General features: G+C 51.7%; 6 protein-coding genes across 6 annotated transcripts; 2 read left to right on the forward strand and 4 right to left on the reverse strand.

Moving 5' to 3' along the window:
* Positions 1–763: 763 nt before the first annotated feature.
* On the reverse strand, positions 764–1,998 carry N7539_002628 (uncharacterized protein; the record flags this gene model as incomplete). The annotated part of the gene is made up of 3 exons (XM_056932231.1): positions 764–1,212; positions 1,266–1,463; positions 1,524–1,998. The coding sequence occupies 3 exons, from the start codon at positions 1,996–1,998 to the stop codon at positions 764–766; spliced, it is 1,122 nt and encodes a 373-aa protein (XP_056792190.1).
* Positions 1,999–2,593: 595 nt separating this feature from the next.
* On the reverse strand, positions 2,594–3,064 carry N7539_002629 (uncharacterized protein; the record flags this gene model as incomplete). Its single annotated transcript, XM_056932232.1, has 1 exon — positions 2,594–3,064. The coding sequence occupies one exon, from the start codon at positions 3,062–3,064 to the stop codon at positions 2,594–2,596; it is 471 nt and encodes a 156-aa protein (XP_056792191.1).
* A 4,690-nt stretch (positions 3,065–7,754) lies between these two features.
* Positions 7,755–9,467, reverse strand: N7539_002630 (misato family protein; the record flags this gene model as incomplete). The annotated part of the gene is made up of 5 exons (XM_056932233.1): positions 7,755–8,022; positions 8,090–8,583; positions 8,640–9,078; positions 9,137–9,339; positions 9,396–9,467. The coding sequence occupies 5 exons, from the start codon at positions 9,465–9,467 to the stop codon at positions 7,755–7,757; spliced, it is 1,476 nt and encodes a 491-aa protein (XP_056792192.1).
* Positions 9,468–9,888: 421 nt separating this feature from the next.
* Positions 9,889–11,864, forward strand: N7539_002631 (uncharacterized protein; the record flags this gene model as incomplete). The annotated part of the gene is made up of 2 exons (XM_056932234.1): positions 9,889–10,662; positions 10,737–11,864. The coding sequence occupies 2 exons, from the start codon at positions 9,889–9,891 to the stop codon at positions 11,862–11,864; spliced, it is 1,902 nt and encodes a 633-aa protein (XP_056792193.1).
* Positions 11,865–12,870: 1,006 nt separating this feature from the next.
* On the reverse strand, positions 12,871–15,116 carry N7539_002632 (uncharacterized protein; the record flags this gene model as incomplete). The annotated part of the gene is made up of 6 exons (XM_056932235.1): positions 12,871–14,015; positions 14,069–14,415; positions 14,484–14,651; positions 14,736–14,805; positions 14,895–14,929; positions 15,004–15,116. 6 exons carry the CDS (start codon positions 15,114–15,116, stop codon positions 12,871–12,873), a joined length of 1,878 nt encoding a protein of 625 aa, XP_056792194.1.
* Positions 15,117–15,943: 827 nt separating this feature from the next.
* Positions 15,944–16,991, forward strand: N7539_002633 (EXPERA domain-containing protein; the record flags this gene model as incomplete). Its single annotated transcript, XM_056932236.1, has 3 exons — positions 15,944–16,149; positions 16,241–16,427; positions 16,521–16,991. The coding sequence occupies 3 exons, from the start codon at positions 15,944–15,946 to the stop codon at positions 16,989–16,991; spliced, it is 864 nt and encodes a 287-aa protein (XP_056792195.1).
* Positions 16,992–18,954: the final 1,963 nt, after the last annotated feature.

Here is an 18,954-nt window from a genome sequence, read left to right on the forward strand (position 1 = left end):
CATGTCGAATTCCACAGCTATTGCTATACCTAGGTATGCACATATCAGTTAGGGCTAGAATATCTAGAAACTCTCGCAGTCCCCAGATGTCTTCGCACTCATTTGTCTGCAGCCATACCTGGTGCAGCCAAGTTGGCCTTCCCAAGCCCTCTGTGGTCTTCTACGTATGGCCTTGAACTTTTGACTTCTGCAGAAGGCCGGTCCGCGTACTTGGATGGAAAAGGTCAATCGATCCAGCTAGGTACCTAGATACTGAGGTATACAGGCAGCTCTCGCTTGCATATGTCATTGGAACTTGCCTCGAATAGCTCTACTGAGCTGATGTAGAACTAGGACAGATATGACCAATTGCAGCGCCAGGCATCTATCCATGAGAGAATGGAGAAAAGGGAGCCGAGCACGATAAAGGGAAAATCAAAATGTTCGTCATATTGGCAAACAGATTTAAGAATTAACTAGGGCGCACGTTAATGATTATTTCTAAGGAGTGACCGTCAGTCATGAGACTTCATAAGTTGCCACCTGTCGAAGCGACGGTGACAACAATTAGAGTAAGTTGTTCTTCAGGGATTTCCACCGCACCGATCCCAGAAGTGTCAAGAAGGAAATTTTTATGCCAAGATTTTGTGTTTTCTTGCTCTTTCGAGTTGCCCATTTCACTCATTCGCCAGATCATCCCACATTCAGTCGTGGGGAACGAGAACATGAAGTGAAGGGTGTTCACCCTTGTCAAAGCCTCGTAATAGTCAATTGAGAAATGCTCTTAAATCAGAGCATAGATCACAGCCAGAGCTGGGATCAGCCCGCTCAAGGAGCGCTGGAATTGGGAGGATCCAGCATTGTAAGCAGGGCTCGTGGAAGCAGGGGCCACAGGTGCAGTCGTTCCCGCCGCGCTAGTCACAGTGGAGGCAGGGGCCGAAGAGTGTACGGGTGCTACTCCCGAAGGAGAAGGCTCGGTAGCAACGGGGGAAGAGGAAACCGGAGCTGGTCCGACGGGGACGGTGTGAGTTGCCGATGGCTGAGTTGCAGCAGGCTCAGTAGTTTGCGATACAACGACTGGGGGAGGTACAGCAACGGTCGTCGCCGGGACTGAGGAAGTAGGCTGAGGGCATCCTCCACTACAGGTGACCACAGAGGTGATAGTCAGGGTGCTCGTGGCAGTCACAGGTTTAGTGATAGTAGAAGAGCCGGTAACAACGGTACTCCACGTGACTAGATTACTGTCAGAATTGATTTTCCCCAAGACATTTTGCAAATTCACATACCAGGGCAAGTCGTTGTGGTGTACACAGTGGTCATGGTCGTGGTGATAGGAGCAGGTACAACTACCGTGGTGGCAGGCACTGATGTAGGCTTAGGGCAGCCTTCACTGCAGGTGACCACGGAAGTGATGGTAAGTGTGCTGGTCGCAGTCACAGGCTGGGTGATAGTGGAAGAGCCGGTGACAACGGTAGTCCAAGTCACTGAATTCGTGTTAGTTTCGAACGTTGCAAAAGAGAAAAAGCATATTTGATTGTGCGTACCAGGGCAGGTTGTGGTGGTGTACACGGTGGTCATGGTAGTGGTGAGCGGTGCGCTAGGTGTGGCAGTGGTCTCGCAAGGAGTGGAAACTGCGGACGTGCTGTGGGTGATGGGCTGCGAGCCATGTGGTGTCGTCGTCTCAGTCTCACAAGGAGTGGTGGTGGTAGCAGGCGGAGTTTGAGAACCAGGCTGCGTAGTGGTGGTAGTTGTGGGCATGCTGTGAGTGACGGGCTGCGAGCCATGCGGAGTAGTCGTCTCAGTCTCACAAGGAGTGGTGGTTGTGGACGTGCTGTGGGTGACGGGCTGCGAGCCATGTGGAGTCGTCGTCTCAGTCTCACAAGGAGTGGTGGTTGTGGACGTGCTGTGGGTGACGGGCTGCGAGCCATGTGGAGTCGTCGTCTCAGTCTCACAAGGAGTGGTGGTGGTAGCAGGCGGAGTTTGAGAACCAGGCTGCGTAGTGGTGGTAGTTGTGGGCATGCTGTGAGTGACGGGCTGCGAGCCATGCGGAGTGGTCGTCTCAGTCTCACAAGGAGTGGTGGTCGTGGACGTGCTGTGGGTGACGGGCTGAGAGCCATGCGGAGTAGTTGTCTCAGTCTCACAAGGAGTGGTGGTCGTAGGAGATGGAGTAGAAGTAGGAGAGTGAGGGTGCGAGCTGGGCTTAGTAGTAGTGGTAGTCTCGCACGGAGTAGTGGTAGTAGGGGAAGGAGGGTGAGGGTGCGAGCTGGGCTTAGTAGTAGTGGTAGTCTCGCACGGAGTAGTGGTAGTAGGGGAAGGAGGGTGAGGGTGCGAGCTGGGCTTAGTAGTAGTGGTAGTCTCGCACGGAGTAGTGGTAGTAGGGGAAGGAGGGTGAGGGTGCGAGCTGGGCTTAGTAGTAGTGGTAGTCTCGCACGGAGTAGTGGTAGTAGGGGAAGGAGGGTGAGGGTGCGAGCTTGGCTTAGTAGTAGTGGTAGTCTCGCACGGAGTAGTGGTAGTAGGGGAAGGAGGGTGAGGGTGCGAGCTGGGCTTAGTAGTAGTGGTAGTCTCGCACGGAGTAGTGGTAGTAGGGGAAGGAGGGTGAGGGTGCGAGCTGGGCTTAGAGGTAGTGGTAGTCTCGCATGGCGTTGAAGTTGGCGACGGGGTAGTAGTGGTAGAGGTAGTGGTCGTGGTATCGCATGGAGTTGACGTTGGCGACGGGGTAGTAGTGGTAGAGGTAGTGGTCGTGGTATCGCATGGAGTTGACGTTGGCGATGGGGTGGTAGTGGTCGTGGTCGTGGTCGTGGTATCGCATGGAGTTGACGTTGGCGATGGGGTGGTAGTGGTCGTGGTCGTGGTCGTGGTCGTGGTCGTGGTATCGCATGGAGTTGACGTTGGCGATGGGGTGGTAGTGGTAGTGGTAGTGGTATCGCATGGAGTTGAAGTTGGCGACGGGGTAGTAGTAGTAGTGGTCGTGGTATCGCACGGAGTAGATGTCGGCGATGGAGTGGAGGTAGTAGTAGTAGTGGTCGTGGTATCGCACGGAGTAGATGTCGGCGATGGAGTGGAGGTAGTGGTAGTGGTGTCGCATGGAGTCGACTCTGGACCACCAGGACCACCAGGACCACCAGGACCACCAGGACCACCAGGACCACCAGGACCACCAGGACCACCAGGACCACCAGGACCACCACCACCAGGACCGCCGGAACCGCCAGGACCGCCAGGACCGCCAGTGCCATGCTCATCACCACGATGAACAAGTGCAGAGCCGTCTGGATTCCTGGGCAGCACATTGCCCGAGGCCAGACTGGCGGCGGCCAGCAGGAGGATAGAGATGCCACGCATCGTGTCTAACAGCTACAAGCGAGGGCTTTGCTAGACGTTGCAGGCAAGATACGCGATGAACGATCGAAGTCTTTCCTAATAAGGAAATTCGTCAAGACAATTGTCGGAGAACGAACGACAAAGGGAACCGTAGCGAGAGAGTTCCTTGTAACGAAAGCTATCGAAATCCGAAAGACAGGACAGGGTCGAAGTGATGAGGACTGCTGATTTTATATTTCAGCTCAAGAACAAATCTCAAATGATCCAGCATGGACCGATCTCCGCACTTGGGATCGTGGCATAGGTCTCAAGGCCGTCCGCCTTCGAGCCAACAACCTGCTGGCTGCTGGGACTTCGATTTTTTTCTTTTTCCGTCCACATCGCAACCCTTGAATTCTTCTTTTTTGGTTCCTTTTTGGGGCGAGCCATTTTCAGAGATGATCATGACCCCGCTTAGTCTGGATCCCATTGGGGAAATGAGAGAGACAAAAGAGCCGGGCGTTGGCACTGGCAAGAACATAAGTGGGAAGGCTCCACAGCTAGGTAGGCTTGATGATGTGCCGAGAAACTTTCCAGAACTGATAGAGGTGCAAGCATGGAAGACGGTCCGCTGATTCTCAGGCTGTCTGTGCAAATCAAGTGTACGGTGAGCATGCGAAATTAAGCCGGGCCTCGCCGCAGGGCCCATGCTGTGAGACAGGACGCCTTGGGTTGGCTAGGTCCGAGCTGTCTTTTGGTGACCTTGGAAGATACACCGAATGGAGAGGCTCTCCCCCAGGAGCTAGATCCTATCGTCTCCAAAGATCATAGGGGACAATGTTTGTTATCACAGTTGCGCATTTTCTTCATCCGGCCAACAATCCACGGAAGTGCAATTTTCAACCGGAGAAGTACAAGACACTCTCTTGTATCGGCCGCCAACCTATGAGCTCACCGCGTAGACGAGAATGAGAACGTGGGCACGGTGAGCTCTTCCGGCGCCCAAGCAAAGATCCATGTAGTATTGGGCCGCGTTAATGAGACTGACATGAACGAGAGCTTCGACTCTCTTGCCCTGTGAAGCTGCGGCGAGGAGCAATCCCTCTCTCGTCGAGCACCGAGGATCAGGCGGGACCACGACTCTGGTGGCTCTCTGCCATGGCGACTGAGGTTCCATAGCACAGCTGGCAACGCATGTTTGAGTGGATCATGCGTCATCGGGAAATGACAGAGCCAGTGGGGTTGTCCAGTCACGACAGGGGTGTGCAGCTTTGGCGGACGATTGTTGACTTCTGTTTATCCTGGTCGAATACATTCTGATGGGTGTGGCTCGCTAGATAGACTTGGAAGACAGACTGGAAGCCGATCCGTGATCCTAAAATAGCCACCATTGGTTCTCATTCGCCGGACGTGGATCGCTTCCAAGGGTTGTGGGGAATTTGTGCAAATAAGAGCGAGCAATGCGCAAGCCGCTGAGGTCCGACCAAGACAGGCGACGGACGGTCTGAGACGAGACAAGAACAACTGACTTCTCTCTTGACCCGAAAAATCACTAATCCATAGGGAACAGCCCCACCGAGCAAAAGTCTTGTTCAGATCCGTATTGCCATCAATTGGAGCAGTAGGCTATCAGTCTCAATAGACGAACTCAAAGTGAGCCAGAGTAGTGCCGGCGAGCGTGCCATCTCCAGCCCCAGCGATCCCACCAACATCGCTCACTGGCTTCTTAGGCAATCGCCTGTTCCACAGTGCGGTCAGAAAGTTGGTCAGCTCGTGTCTTTGGCACGTATAACATGCTATCGGACCAAGTCGAACCCAAATTGCCATTCCTAGGACTAGAAAATTAGCGGGCTTGGCTTGCACAACAATCCACGAGAACGCGTGTTTTGCCTGAATGTCCCGCCAACTACTATGAAGTATGAACAATTCTCCGGTGCGGAGGGTGGAGGGACCGATGGAGAGCGGGAAGTGGATCGAGCAGGAAGCTCAGACGGGGACAAAAGCCCATGTCGAACTGGACCTTTGCAGCAGTATGGCGATGTAGTCGTAGACTAGTACATACGTACTCTGTAGCCTTATTTCCCATAGTGGCCGACAGCTCTCAATGGAGTCAAATCACCGCGCGCAGCAAATGTCTACTAGTCTAGTATGGCACCTGCAGGGTCAACTTCACATCCCATTCAAGCTTCCGAGTCGGCATCAAATCAGTACGACCAGTCCAAGTTCCTGGGCTGATATGCAGGTAACGTTACATCCCGTCACCTATGAACCTTGTCCGCAGCGGAGAACAACGCATGGAGGGGACGTACTGTGATGATGCTACTGCTTGGCTAAAGCCCGCAGCGGTGGACAGTGGACACTTGCGCCAGGATCTCCCTGGGGGCCGTACCGACAGTGGGCTTTTCCAATGCTGGTCGGCCTGGTGCAAAGAAGTCCGGGCCAACGAGTGCCGCAGAGGGGGCTGGAAAGCGATGCAGTTTCCCGGAGACCCGACGCCTTCCATCTGACTCGTCTACATGCTGTATGTGGAGCTACCGGGGTTGGTAGAGCACATTGAGAGACATCGAGTCTTGCACAGCAGTCATCACCGCACTTGGACAAGGATTGGAAATTGAATACAAGTAACGCACTCGAACCAGGTACGGCGCTGCCCGTCCAAAGGAGATCTGACCGCCATCAGACACGCCAGTGCTGGCGAAGTGGGTGCAAAGCAACTCACACTGATGAACACCGAGACGTGGGTAGTAGTAGTGGTAGTGTTGTAGTTGTCTGTTGCTGCGATTGTTCGTGTGGGGTTGTCTCTCCCAGCAAACCGTCGTCATGGCCGAGCGATCGACCGTGGTTGACTTGAAGGGAAGAGAGGAACTTGGACCAGAGCGTGGGAAAACGCGTGGGAGTCTAACCCACTTTGTCTGGGCTCCCTCTCATGCTGGGCATGCGAGAAACAAGAAGGAGGGGGGACGAACGGCCAGTGACCACCGGCAGAATCGAACAATGTCTCGGATGGCTGCCCGGTTTCCGGCTTCCACATACCATGGATGATGGTACTTAGTACTTTACTACTTACAGCCCTCACCATAACTTCCTACTGTCTGTTACCGCACGGAAAGTAAAGGTACCCAAATGAGATTCCATAAATAAGATCTAGGATAATAATGTGGTAGGACTAAAATGTGTGGGTCATAAACCCTAGATCCTGTACGTAGTAAACACTCAACAGGTAGGTCAGATTGTTCTAGGAGAATGGCAGAGGATTTGTTTACGCATCGCTATGTTCCCTTCCACTCTTCATGTGACTTATCTCCGCGTGATCGTACGAGGGACGGAATACATACAGAAGTTCTCAAAGACCTCTCTGACAGCTGCGTGATATCGATGTATCCAACCCTCTGCCGATCGAAGCCCTCTATGTTCCTGCGGCGGTGGATAATCCGCTCTTCGAATCCAATCCATTCGACAACAAGAACAATAGGACACTGCAAAACGATGCCAATTCTCTTTGAGACCTGTCCCATTATGGTCAACTGCCACAGAGTTGGTACGTTGCCGGGTCGTCCGGATGCAGGTTGAAGTCTTCTACAGCTTTGGCTTCCTCTTCCGTTGACCTTGTAAATACTTGGGGCTGTTTTTATGATCAACAGAGCTTTGCAATATGTTCTGGATCACTGTTTAGGTTTGCAGTCTGGAGACATTGTGAATGTTGCTGATTATAATTGGAGGACACTCTTTAGTCTAATGCGTGAGGTGAGGCTAAGTACTTGATGTCTCACCTGAGGGTTTGGTCGAAAGAATGTACAGTGCTACTGACTGAGACTCTAGTCTCTAGGTAGTCTCTAGACTCTCTTCTACTGGGCGAGTCCGACCAGACTGGTGGCACTCACAGAACTTCATCAAGTAGGCCTAAATCTCTCAAATTTTCAACATCGCATTCGAGCACAGACCCTCCTCAATCGCAATTGGAGCAAACACGCCAATTAACTTCCACAAAATTGATGATGTGGTGGGGATCATGGGGTTCAAAGACGAGGCGAGAGACATGAGGGTGGATTTCACACTACTGCGTACTGTCAAGTTTACACCCATAACAAACTTCTCTCGATGACTCCATGACTCAGTCAGCCTGATTGAATCATGGTGGCTTGATGGCTCAGATGAAGAGCCGATGAGAAGCAACGTCATGCGTTCTTCTAGGCAAAACTCAGCCAGCGGACTGGGAGAGCATTAGTGACTCTAGTGAGTGTGATCGCGAAGCCGTCCGTATTCAGAAACAAAAAACGTGGTCAGGATGGAGACTTTTCCCAGGACAACAGACTCTATTTCTAGAAGGATTGACTTTCATTGCCAACTTTCCGGAAACTCATCAAAAGTAAAAATTGCTACACAGAAAGACGCGCATTCTCCTAGTATGTTTTCTCCGAGAAACACGGATTCATGTTCTAGATCGTTACTCGTCTTTCGTGAATAGATGCGACAGTTCAGTCATCTTCATCATCAGATGACCCACTTTGCCAACCTGTCTCATAATTTTCACGGATTTCACCCAGTCCATGAATCATCGCTTCTCGTTCTTCGACTGATAGCATCCGCGCGGCGGTGACCTGAAGCGCCTTCATTCGCTCACCAGTGCGTGTAGAGGCGGTCAATGCAGTAGACACACCCAGTCCATCTTCGTGGAACGGAATCGCCGAGAACAGCTCACGTGGGAAACTGTCGAGCACAGGAAGACGTAGGGGGCTGCAATAGCTGAGACATCCAAAGATAACCAGGTTAGTAGAGCTCAGCATCTTCTAAAAAATATATGGTCACGAACCTTTGCAACAAGGACTCGGAGTTAAAAGCGCGTAGCTTCCGCAGGTATCCAAGATCTCCTTGTTGTGAGGCTTCACCCCTGTTCCCGACCTCGACGCCGCGGTGTATCTGAACTTGATTGAAAATAGTCGCGGCCTCTGTGCTTAGATTCTCGTAGCTAAAGTCGATATCGAATGTGTGCTGAGGCTTTGGGGAAGATTCCTCATCCAGTGCGGAGGGATTGAACGATGTTTGCAGCTCATAAATGTTGCGAGCACCATCATCTCCAGCGAGGGATGCCTCAAAGTCATGGTATGGCCGAAGACGAGATGGCAGTGACATTGATTCCACTGCTGAACTAAGGAGGGCAGACCGTTGCCATGCTGAATGTCGATCCACGTTCAAATACTGCGGTAGATTCTGCGGGATGTCGAGAAGAGGCACATAAAGATTTGCCTGGGGCGATATAGAATAAATTGACCTTGCCTTGTTCGTGTCCTTTTTATATTTTTGATTCTGGTCGAGAGTTAGCAATTTTCCTCCACGCGAGCAAGATGGCAATCGAGACGAACGCGTTGTGCCCGGGCACCATCTTCAATAGCCCACACCCAAATGCTCTTCTTGCCATATTCGTCTCTCAAACGATCGACGTATCGAGCAGCGAACCCACCCCACGCATCATCAGATGAGACAAATATTTGAAGTGCGCGGAGTTGATCGCACTCCTCTGCGAATGGTCTCACGTCGCGATCTAGAAGGTCATGTTCCTTATCAAGATCGTGGAATAGGTCCTCGCCTACGTTCCAGTCCTCAAAAGGCATAACTTGGGAATTGAGCTCATAGTCATTCAGCTGGACGATTGATCGCGGATGATAAAAGACACGATTGTAATCAGACCAATATCGAACTGTTTCTGAAGTAAGACGAGGCGCAGCTGTACCCAGATCTAGACTTCTTTGGTAGTCGCTAAGAGGAATGCGCGCCTGCTGTTGAATGACCTCTCTGCCGTCCCTAAGTCGGAGATCAGTATGACGAATGCAATGGCATGAGTCAAATTTGATTAATATACCATAGCCCTTGGCCTGACACAGAATCTTCGGTGAGCTCGTACAGAGCATTGTGTTTGCGTAATGTGCCAAATCCACCTTTCAAGTCGTAGATCACAGTTCGAGGAGTGTAGGTCTCAGATCCATCAGCTCCTACTCCAGGACGAAAATGGACGTCATGATTGACAGGTGACTCTTCATTATCATTATACGTAAAATATGACTCCTATAGAATGCTTGTCAGAACATTGCATTTGCGAAACGAGGCATAGGGCCTCATACCTGGAGATTCCAAAAATGTGTTGCTAGATAATTTGCCCGTTGGCCAAGCTGGAGTGTAACAATCTCATGCATTCTGGCAGGATTTGGGCTGTCTTTTGATATGCAGCTTAGTTTGGCTTTCGCCGAATGCTAGAGGTCATGGAGCTCATTGAACGCACACTAAAACCAACCAACGTCAGACACCTAGACTGATCACACTAAGCCTAATTGGGTTGAGAGTGCCACGTGACACTATTCCCCCGCCGTTCCCGCGCTAACGCAAAAAGTGGAAGACGCGATCGTGTCCAGGGCAACAATCACCTGACCTTTCCCAAGAGGGCTGTAAACAACGCTAGCGCCAACAACGCTAAGCCGTAACGTTAGTGCGTCACTCCCCAGGCCTCCACGACTGATTCATCCTGTTGAAAGACGGGAATCTTCTTTTGAGACGACTTAATGAACATCTGTATTCAACTTGTCAAGTCCACGCAAACGACTACGCCTCGACTCAGCGATGGACTCACCACAGCGACCCATCCTGAGTCCACCAAAAATCCTACACCCGCTGTCGCCGGAAAGAATGAATAAACAAACTGTGCCCGCGTCCCCATCTCTACCCACTGATCTGTTATCACTCCATCACAAGAATACAAAGGGCGTCTCCGAAGTTCAGGCCAAGGTTGCTTTTCTGAACAGCCTGTCACGAGGAAACAGTCCACTTACGAACGCACAATCCGCTGCCGCCAATGCGGCTTTACAACGCGCAATCCTCGGTCGCGAAGAGGCCGAATCTGCGCTAACATCACTACAAGAGGAGTATTCCGAGGCACAGTCTCGCGAACGCCGTATTAGCGAACGACTGGAGTCCTTGCTAGAAGAACTGCACGCGGTCAAAGAGCGACAAGGCCATGAACGATCGATTTTCGAGAAGGAAATCCGCAAGGCGCGCAAGGAGGCCTTTCGAGCTGGATCAACGCTTGTGAAACTACAGGAGGAACTCAAAAACTCCAAATCCGAGACCAAGGCCCTCAAAGAGGAGCTCAATGCCGAGCGAGATTCCAAGGACAGAGCTAAGCAAGAGGCCTTTGAGCGCGCATATGCTCTGGCTGGTCTCACAGAAGAGTTAGAAGAGCTGAAAGGTCAGCTTCGGTCCTTGGAAGCCGCCAATCGAGTCAGCGCTCGCGAGGCTCGAGCCCATGAGACCAGGATAGCGAATTCGGGACGGATCTCAATCACCGAGGGAGATCTTGAGTTCTTGATCACCCCTCGGCGTCCCAAGCGCGGCGCAGTGGGGTCTGTCAAGTCCCCGGCATTTGACACAGATCTGGCCGAGCTTGCGGAGGCGACTCCCCCAAACGGCAGCGTCTCTCTGAATGCACCACAGCCGTTCAGACCGAGGAAACAGCGTTAGACCCTTCACACGCTCATGCGAATGAAGATGAGGTCGAGGATCTGCGAGATGAGCTGGAGTATGAGCGTCGACGTCGTGCCGAGGCAGAGGACATGATTCACTTTATGAACGTCGAATGCCAATTCCAAAGATGCTCCTGTCGCATCGCCGAAAGTCAAGGTCGCCGCTATATTTATGATGCAGCGTACTATGAGCAAGTCCAGAAACTTGAAGTTGAGAAGAACTCAGATGCCTCCCAAGAAGCTCGCCAACATCACACGTATGATCGGGCTGAAGGCATTGCTCAATATGCCGAGTCAAGTCACACACCCAGCGTCGAGCCTCCAAATTTCATCGGTCATGCCAACGGAATCTCTGACGCCAGACCTGCAGTCAAGTCTGCCACGAAACCTGGACCGCTTGAGCCGCCCGAAAGGATGAAAATCCCCGAAGAGCCGCTCGTCACATTTTCCCCTGAAACAGGGACCTTCAAAACGTTCCCTTCGCCTCTGCGTGACAATGTCCAGCCTCGCCGAACAGTCTCACCGACCATACCCGAGCAACCAGTCTTTAACCCAGCGGGCAAAAGCTGGCGAAATTCGGCTGCGTCCTCTGGACACATGACTGACTATAGCTCCCAATCTGTCGGATCGAACCATTCTCGGGTCACCTATGAAAATTACGCCGATGGTGCCCATGACCTACCAAAAGAGCCGAGACCTGTTGAGGAAACCCGCTCGTCTAGGTCTATCACAAGGGATGATCTTCACTCCTCGCAAATGACATCGAAACGAGTGCCTCTGCGCCAGGAAAATGATTTTCGCATCTCTGAGTCCTCAGGCACGCTACCTGATACTCCAGTCAGCCGGGAGTATGCCCTTGCACAAATTGCTGCTCGCCGCGATCGCGCTCGTAGCAAGCAACGCTCCGTCAGCGCGAACGAGGCTTCTGGACGCAGAATGCCATCCGCTGCGAGTAGTGGCATAACAGCGAGTCGTGGACCACGCCGCATGCCAAACCTGCGAGCCGAGGCCAAGCCAGAAAACGAACTCGCAGAACGACGAGATCTCAGTGCTCCTGTTCGAATGTACCATCGGTAAAAATTCGAACGCCACATGGTGAAAAAGAAATCCCGGGTGCAACTCCACCAACCTTATTCTTCCATCATGCTCGCACTATCCGATGTGCCTTCTTCCCCTCTCGTTCTTTCCCTCATTTCGTCCAACTTTTACTTGCATTCAGGTCGCGTGGCGGTAATGCCGGTGCATTTGGTCTACGGATTCGGCCTCGGCGTTCAATTGATGAATTTTTCCATTTTCGATTTCAAGATGCCCACAGCCTGCTTTACTGGCAGACTCACATACCTCGGGATGAAATCCTTCCCCTGCACACTTTCTTCAGTGATTTCCTTTGTCTTCATGGATTGTTCGGTTCTGTACATATGATTCCAATTTACGACTCGAAACAGCTCGAATCTCGAGTCTCTTCCTTCAACTGCCCATTGTCTATAAGAGGGAAAGTCGACCAGGCGCGACTTCGGCCCCTTGCTCAGGATATTGCCGAAAGGCCAGAAACTATGCCGTATGCCGTACTTGGTAGAAACTCAAACTCCTGATTGCATATGATCCACATGAAATTGACGGAAGATTTAGTAAGATCTGCTCTCCCCAGCAGTCTCGACCTGCAATCGGCCCTGGATCTATCACCACCTACCCGAAGTGCACTTTTTGATCCTCGGTATCTCTCCTGTTAGGTTTGCTACGACAAATGGCAAACGTCGAGCGACGTTCGACTTGTGAAAGGGGTGGAAGCCACGCTGTTCCACGTCACAACAACCTAGGTAGGTAGGTAAAAGTGGTCACCGATCGAAGGCTGGATGTTGGGCTCATGCACTATACGCGAGGCTGGGTGTAGCAACTGCTCATCTGACCTATATATACCACCCTATTGCTCTATTTGCTGAGTCTCGATGGCATGATACCCGTCAGAGATTTTCCACCCGACTATGTCCTGGACTATTCTGACTGAAGAAGAACCGATAGCTCATACGGAAGATTCTCTACAATACAGGGTTCAGTGCATAAAGTGCCCATAAAGTTGACAACTTCAAAGAACAGAAATACCGCAGCACCGGATGCGTGCGCTATCAACGTACGCAGATCGACCCCACCACAAAGAGACCAGCTCCTGAACGATAATGCGATCCGTGGCGCTCCAGACATCGAGGCCCATGTCGGCCATGTCAGCAATTGTGATAATGACAGGGTCATCTGAAAGGTCGACCTTATGACCGGATGTGCGCTCAGTATGATTCCCGTGGGATCTCTGTCGAAGTAGTGGTGTACTTCCATCATCGCCGCTGATAGACTGTCGCGACATGGAAAGCGATGTTTCACCACCGTTGGAATTCGGATCGTCAAGATATGGAGCATCGCTGTATGTATCGTTTACTTCGTTCTCATATCGGCCACCACTATCATGGCGGGCGATGGCACCCGCGAGAGTGAAGAAGATTTGTGATGTGAGCTGACGGAAGTATGCGACCAGCGCGACTTCCGGGGCATCCTGGCCTTGGACCTCTGACGGCACGGCCGATGGACGATGCGAGTTGGGTTCAGGATAAGCAATACTTTCTACGCTTGCTAAGAGCCTGGCATCTTGTTCAATCTGATGCTCCTCTTCATCTTCGGATAGACCGTCGCGAGCTTCTCCGGCTGAAGCCCACCAAATGAACGATGTGTAGGCGAGTCGGGTCCAAGAGAGCGGCTCCACCATGGTACTAGATGAGTACGTGGAGGTAGCATCGCTCTCAAGAGAATCAATTGAAGCAGCATCGTCATGGGATAGCTTGCGTAAACCTCTACGGAGCATTCCATAACGACGGGCGTCACGTTGCGTTGCTTTGAGGCCCACACTTGATGTGGCGTTCGGCTTCGTACTTGAGCGATCCACGCAAGTAATCTTGGGGAACGCGCGCCCCTCGGCTTGCTGAGCGTGAGCAGGGGCCATCGTCACAAGGACATCATACAAATCCGGCTTCATGCATAATACGCTGTCGGTTGAACAGGCAATCCAGCTCGGATCCTTCTCGACGTTGTGCGTACTCCCAGCTGCGTCATATGAAGCGAGGTCGGGAATATCGTGGATACCCACGTTGAACAGCGGCCGTGGCCGTAAAGGCAACACATTGTCTGCGGGGAGCACTTGAAGAAGTGAATTTGGGAGTGACGCTAACAGCGAGAGGTCATAGACTAGACATTTCGTCAACACTCAAGATGGGTATACAGACTGTCAGGATCATTACCGTAATTGCATGGGGTGTGCACTGGTGCTTCAGCCATGATCAAAATGCGCTTGCGCAGGAGCGCAGCCCGGTGAAGAGGGAAGATAAGTGGCCCGAAGGATTCAATGAAACCTGGTAGCGAAGAAGCCGGATGGAAGGGAGTCAAGGCCGGCCGAGCAGTTTCCAAGACCATTGCGTCGCTGAAAGCGCGAGTATGACGCACTGATGGCTTGCTATTCGGGCGAACGCGTTGATTGATGGGGGATTCGACTGGTGATTCTACCGCGGCTGCATTGGAGCCCCCAATCTTGAAAGCGTCCCAATACGCCGATAGCGATTGTTCGTCCGTCATGTCCGCAGAGTAATTTCTGTGCACACACGCCCGATTGATCAGCGCTCGAGATACTTGATATTCCAGGTCCACAAAACCACGTACTGTGCCAGCTCCTTCAATCGAGGTGCATGTCTCCAACTCTTCCCAAGACGACCCGAACTGCGCGGTACCAGGACTCCGACCGCAAACATCTTTGCATTGCGCTCGGCCTCCTCTGCGGGCTGATTGAGAAAGGCGCTGATTCCAGCATACTCATCATGGACAAAGTAACTGCCATAACCGCAACATTCAGGTCAGCCCCAATTAAAGGTCATGCGCAAAGTGCGTGGTTCACATTCGGCGAGATGTACTCACATCAGGTCCTCTTGCACATTATGCGATCCTGAAGGCAATGATTTGTACTCCACCACCCCCTCGATCTCGACTGTCCCCGCAGCTGTCAGCATTTTGCGACAATGGATCGCGCAGAGCTATCGTAGAGCGATCGCAGGGGTAAATGGTAGGACTCCTCACCTCCTGGGACAGTCCTCTTCCAAGAGATCACATATCTGTAGATTGAAATGTGTGTCAGCTCTCCACCATGCCTCTTCTTTTCGAAGGCGGATGGCAATCCCTGACTTACCCGGTCCTGATGTCGAAGCGGATGACGAACAAGGCCGCAATTCCTGGAGGGGACTCCATAGCAGGGCGCGGAATCTCGATCGCCGTAGGTTTCCTGGTCATATCGGGTGGCATTTTGTCAGGGAGCTATGGGCAGGGGCGCCATCTAAAGGAGCTCGGGGATTTACGGCCAGTCGGCTGGCGAGTCTCTTGGAGAGTCGGGGAAGGCGGGAGATCAGAGACGGAATGCGGAGACCAGCTGTTCCTAACTTCCTACCGCGGCCATTACGTCGGCCACTGGCACGAGCTTGAAGCTAAGCCGCTTCAAGACAGACACCTTGAACCAGAGCGATGGGACACTTCCAGCACTACTAACAGTAGTACCCGCCTCTGATCAATTTCTTTGCATGTCATTCTCATGATGCTGCACGCTATGAATGCACCGACTGACCTAGGTCGCAAATCGAATGTGTTGATGGCTGAGCTCCGTGCCGCTCCAGTGGCTGAGACTGTCCGAAGCTATCCACAGTGCGGCGTCGGAGGAGACATCCTAACAGGCAATGTTCATGAGTCACACGTACAAGGAGGAGAGTCGTCGACCTCTGTTACCGAAGACATTCTGCGCGTTGAGATGTTATTTGGATCCTGAAGACTCAAGAGTATAGGAGTCAGATGAAACAGCTTGATAAATTTCACGATGTGGTATTATGAGCTCCGGCCCCACTTTCATTATCATCTTCGAGGGAACAGCACTCCTGGATTGATCTTCTCGAAGCTCCCAAATGCATCGCTGGCCCCTGCTTTGCCAAACCTTTGAGTAGATATTGCCTCAAAGCCACCACAGACTGGAGATTAACCCAATCTCAACACAATTGAGCATTGCTCCGAAGCCAGGTTTGAAAGTAGGGGCTGATCAACAGTGGAACGCCCTCTCCCTCATGGTCAAGATTTGAATATACACAATGGAGAACACGTTGCATTCTCACCCTTATTACCCTGTTGGAGCCTCTATTGCAGGGTACTCTCCAAATGAAAGCTCATTGATTGAACTCCTGGTCAAAGCTGGGGGAGGTTGCACAGCCTTACTAGGGCTTACATTCATCCTTGTCTCGTACGCGCGACCGAGATTATGTCTCCACGATCGAATGGCGATCCTCTGGTTCATGTTGTGTATGTGCCACCTCTTCGTGTTTTCGGAGTAAAATGCTACGGTGACCGATATCCTTGGATCGGATTGTCCAAGAAGTCATCGAACCGAGGCTGACTGCCATTCCTTATGTAGCTGGCACCCTGCACTGCTTCTTTGAGGGATACTTTATGGTCAACCATCGAGAGATGGCCTCGGCTCAGGACCTCTTTGGTCAGTTGTGGAAAGAGTATGCGCTCTCTGATTCACGATACATGACATCAGAGACACTAGTACTGTGCATGGAGACAATGACTGTGGTATGTCTTTTATGTCCTTTATGAGTCAAATTGAAAGGAAAGCCGATCGACAGGGCGAGGCATGAGCAATGATTATGAATATGACTTTGCAAGGACCTCAAGCTGGAGTTGGATGAGAGTTTGCAAGGCTGGTCTGACCTGAGTCTCTATAAACAGTTACTGTGGGGGCCACTCTGCTTCTGGGTGGTCACTCTGATCATCACGCAAGATTCTCTGCGCCATCCCATTCAACTCCTAGTGTGCATGAGCCATCTGTATGGCGATACCTTGTACTATGCGACCAGTCTGTTTGACCACTATGCCCACAACATATCATACAGCCGGCCTGAGGGCTACTACTTTTGGCTGTACTACTTTTTCATGAACTTGATCTGGATTGTCGTGCCATTCTGTGAGTCAAGATCTAAGAAAGCAACTGTGTGCCAGGGCCGGAGGCTAAACATTGAGGATGAATACACGAGCAGACTATCTGGCTCAAAGTATTCGAACTTTGTCGACAGCCGTTCGATTCCAGCAGGAGTCTGTGGCCCGTTCCAAAACCCGTTAGAACCAAGGCCAGGATGATGCGCTTCTTTGAGCGCAAGCGGAGCGTGTGCTCTAGGGAACATATACATCAGAAACCTGGGTATTCTCCATCGAGCTAGAGGCTCCCGGACCAGCCCACAAGGAGGAGGATGGATGTGCGTGATGAAGGCTTGTCACTCCAGAGAGATGATGAGCCCTACATCAAGGCCCATAAGTCTCTTTTTTCGGAAGAGCTGGAGGTGCACAATTCCGAAGTCGATCTTTTTGGCGAATCACTCCAGCGGAAGTAGCTTCCAATTTATACCAAGTATTGAGGAACAACATGCCTTACGTGAGCCTATATAACTAGGGAAATGGAACTTAACCCCTCATATCAACGTATCATACATAACGAGATACCTAATGAGAGAATGGATTTGAACTTTCCTCTTGGAGCATGGGGTAGTAGTCCACCAAGGCATCAGATTACCCATTAACTATCGATTGCTAGCTATCAGACCAATTCCCGCCCAAGGAGAAGCGAGCATACAGGATATTGCCTTCCTACCCTTATACTATATCACCGGAGTCAAGGTTTCAGTTAGGAATGTCGGTAAAAAGCCCGGCCACCCCACGGACCAGCCTGGGCAAAGTCCGGAAATGTCTTCCACGGCATGTGGGAAAATTGAGTGACGGCCGTTTAGCAGTCCACATTCTTTGCCCTGCCGGTTCTGAATACCGCTGCCAAAAAGCCATCTGGACAGAAGCCGTGTGGTCGCCCCATAAACGGTCAAGTGGCCGGGCCTTCTCGGCCACTGTTTCCACCGTTTCCACACCAAAATGACCTCCACCAAAGGAAAGATCATCGAGCTGGGACCACCACATATGCTACTAGCCCACTACTACAGTACACTCTTCCAGTCAGGTACCGGACCTGACATGGACCACAAGTTAGGTACCACAGGGAGCTCACGGAGCTTAGTAGTACTAGGTCAACATCAGCCACTCGTCAATCCAAAAGTTTCATGGACCACCTCGGGACAATCTATTACATTGCGACAGATCTTTCAGACTCTCAGAACTGAGACCAATGGTCACGTCTCTCAAAGTCATTTTCTCGCGGAGCGCTGGAGTAGTGTGTGTCTCTTTCACCGCTGAATGCTTCAGCGGCCTCTTCGCACTCGAACCACATCATCTCGAGCCAGGACGCTCCACAGCTCACAGGGAAGTGGATGTCAGTTGCTAAGCTTCTCGCCAACGAGAGGAATTGCCGTGACTAGTGTGGCTCCTCTTCCGTCATTCACGACGCCGAGCAGCAGGAGTGGGTGGATATCAGTGGAGTCTTGCGGATGGGCTTATTCGACTCCTGCAGTGCGTGGAGCAAGCAGCATCCTTGAAAACAGCGAGAGAACCGCTGGATTTGAACATTCGTGGGTTCGCCTCTCTTGTTCTTGATATCTTAGTCCAACGTGAAACAGGACTCCTTTCGTGAATGTATCTCGAGCCACTTTGTCAATGCCGGTCAGGTACCGGTTTGACGTCCGGGCAACTAGGTAGTCTGTTAGTACCTAACAAAACCAAGTCCCAAGCTTCAGGATTGGATCAGGCGGAACAACCCTTGCAGACGCGCACAACCAAAGTCGAATGCAAGTACTGATCAGAAGGTGCTAGAGCATCGCTAGGGAAGAATTCAATTTCTGTGCAAAATACCGGACCTCTTTTTGACCCAGCAATCAGAGGTAAATGCTACCGGTATTATCCACCCAGGATCAAGACCACTCTGGGGTTGTCAGGTGAGCTGAGCCTGGTATACACTATTGAGGCAACTACAGTCAACTGGACGCGATAAAAGCTTCATACGATAGCGCCAGCCTATCTGCCATAATCACATGCTGCCATCCATAGACTCGTAGTCTTCCACGCTTGTCGGGAGATATTCAATCCCAAAGGAATTCCGTACGTCTCGAGAGCTTGAGCTTGGCGCTCGACCGCGGCCTGAGGCGGGCCCCGTGTCGATCGACAT

This window comes from Penicillium diatomitis (assembly GCF_028827545.1).
Source record: "Penicillium diatomitis strain IBT 30728 chromosome Unknown utg000003l_segment0_segment0, whole genome shotgun sequence".
In the NCBI taxonomy this organism is placed as follows: domain Eukaryota; kingdom Fungi; phylum Ascomycota; class Eurotiomycetes; order Eurotiales; family Aspergillaceae; genus Penicillium; species Penicillium diatomitis.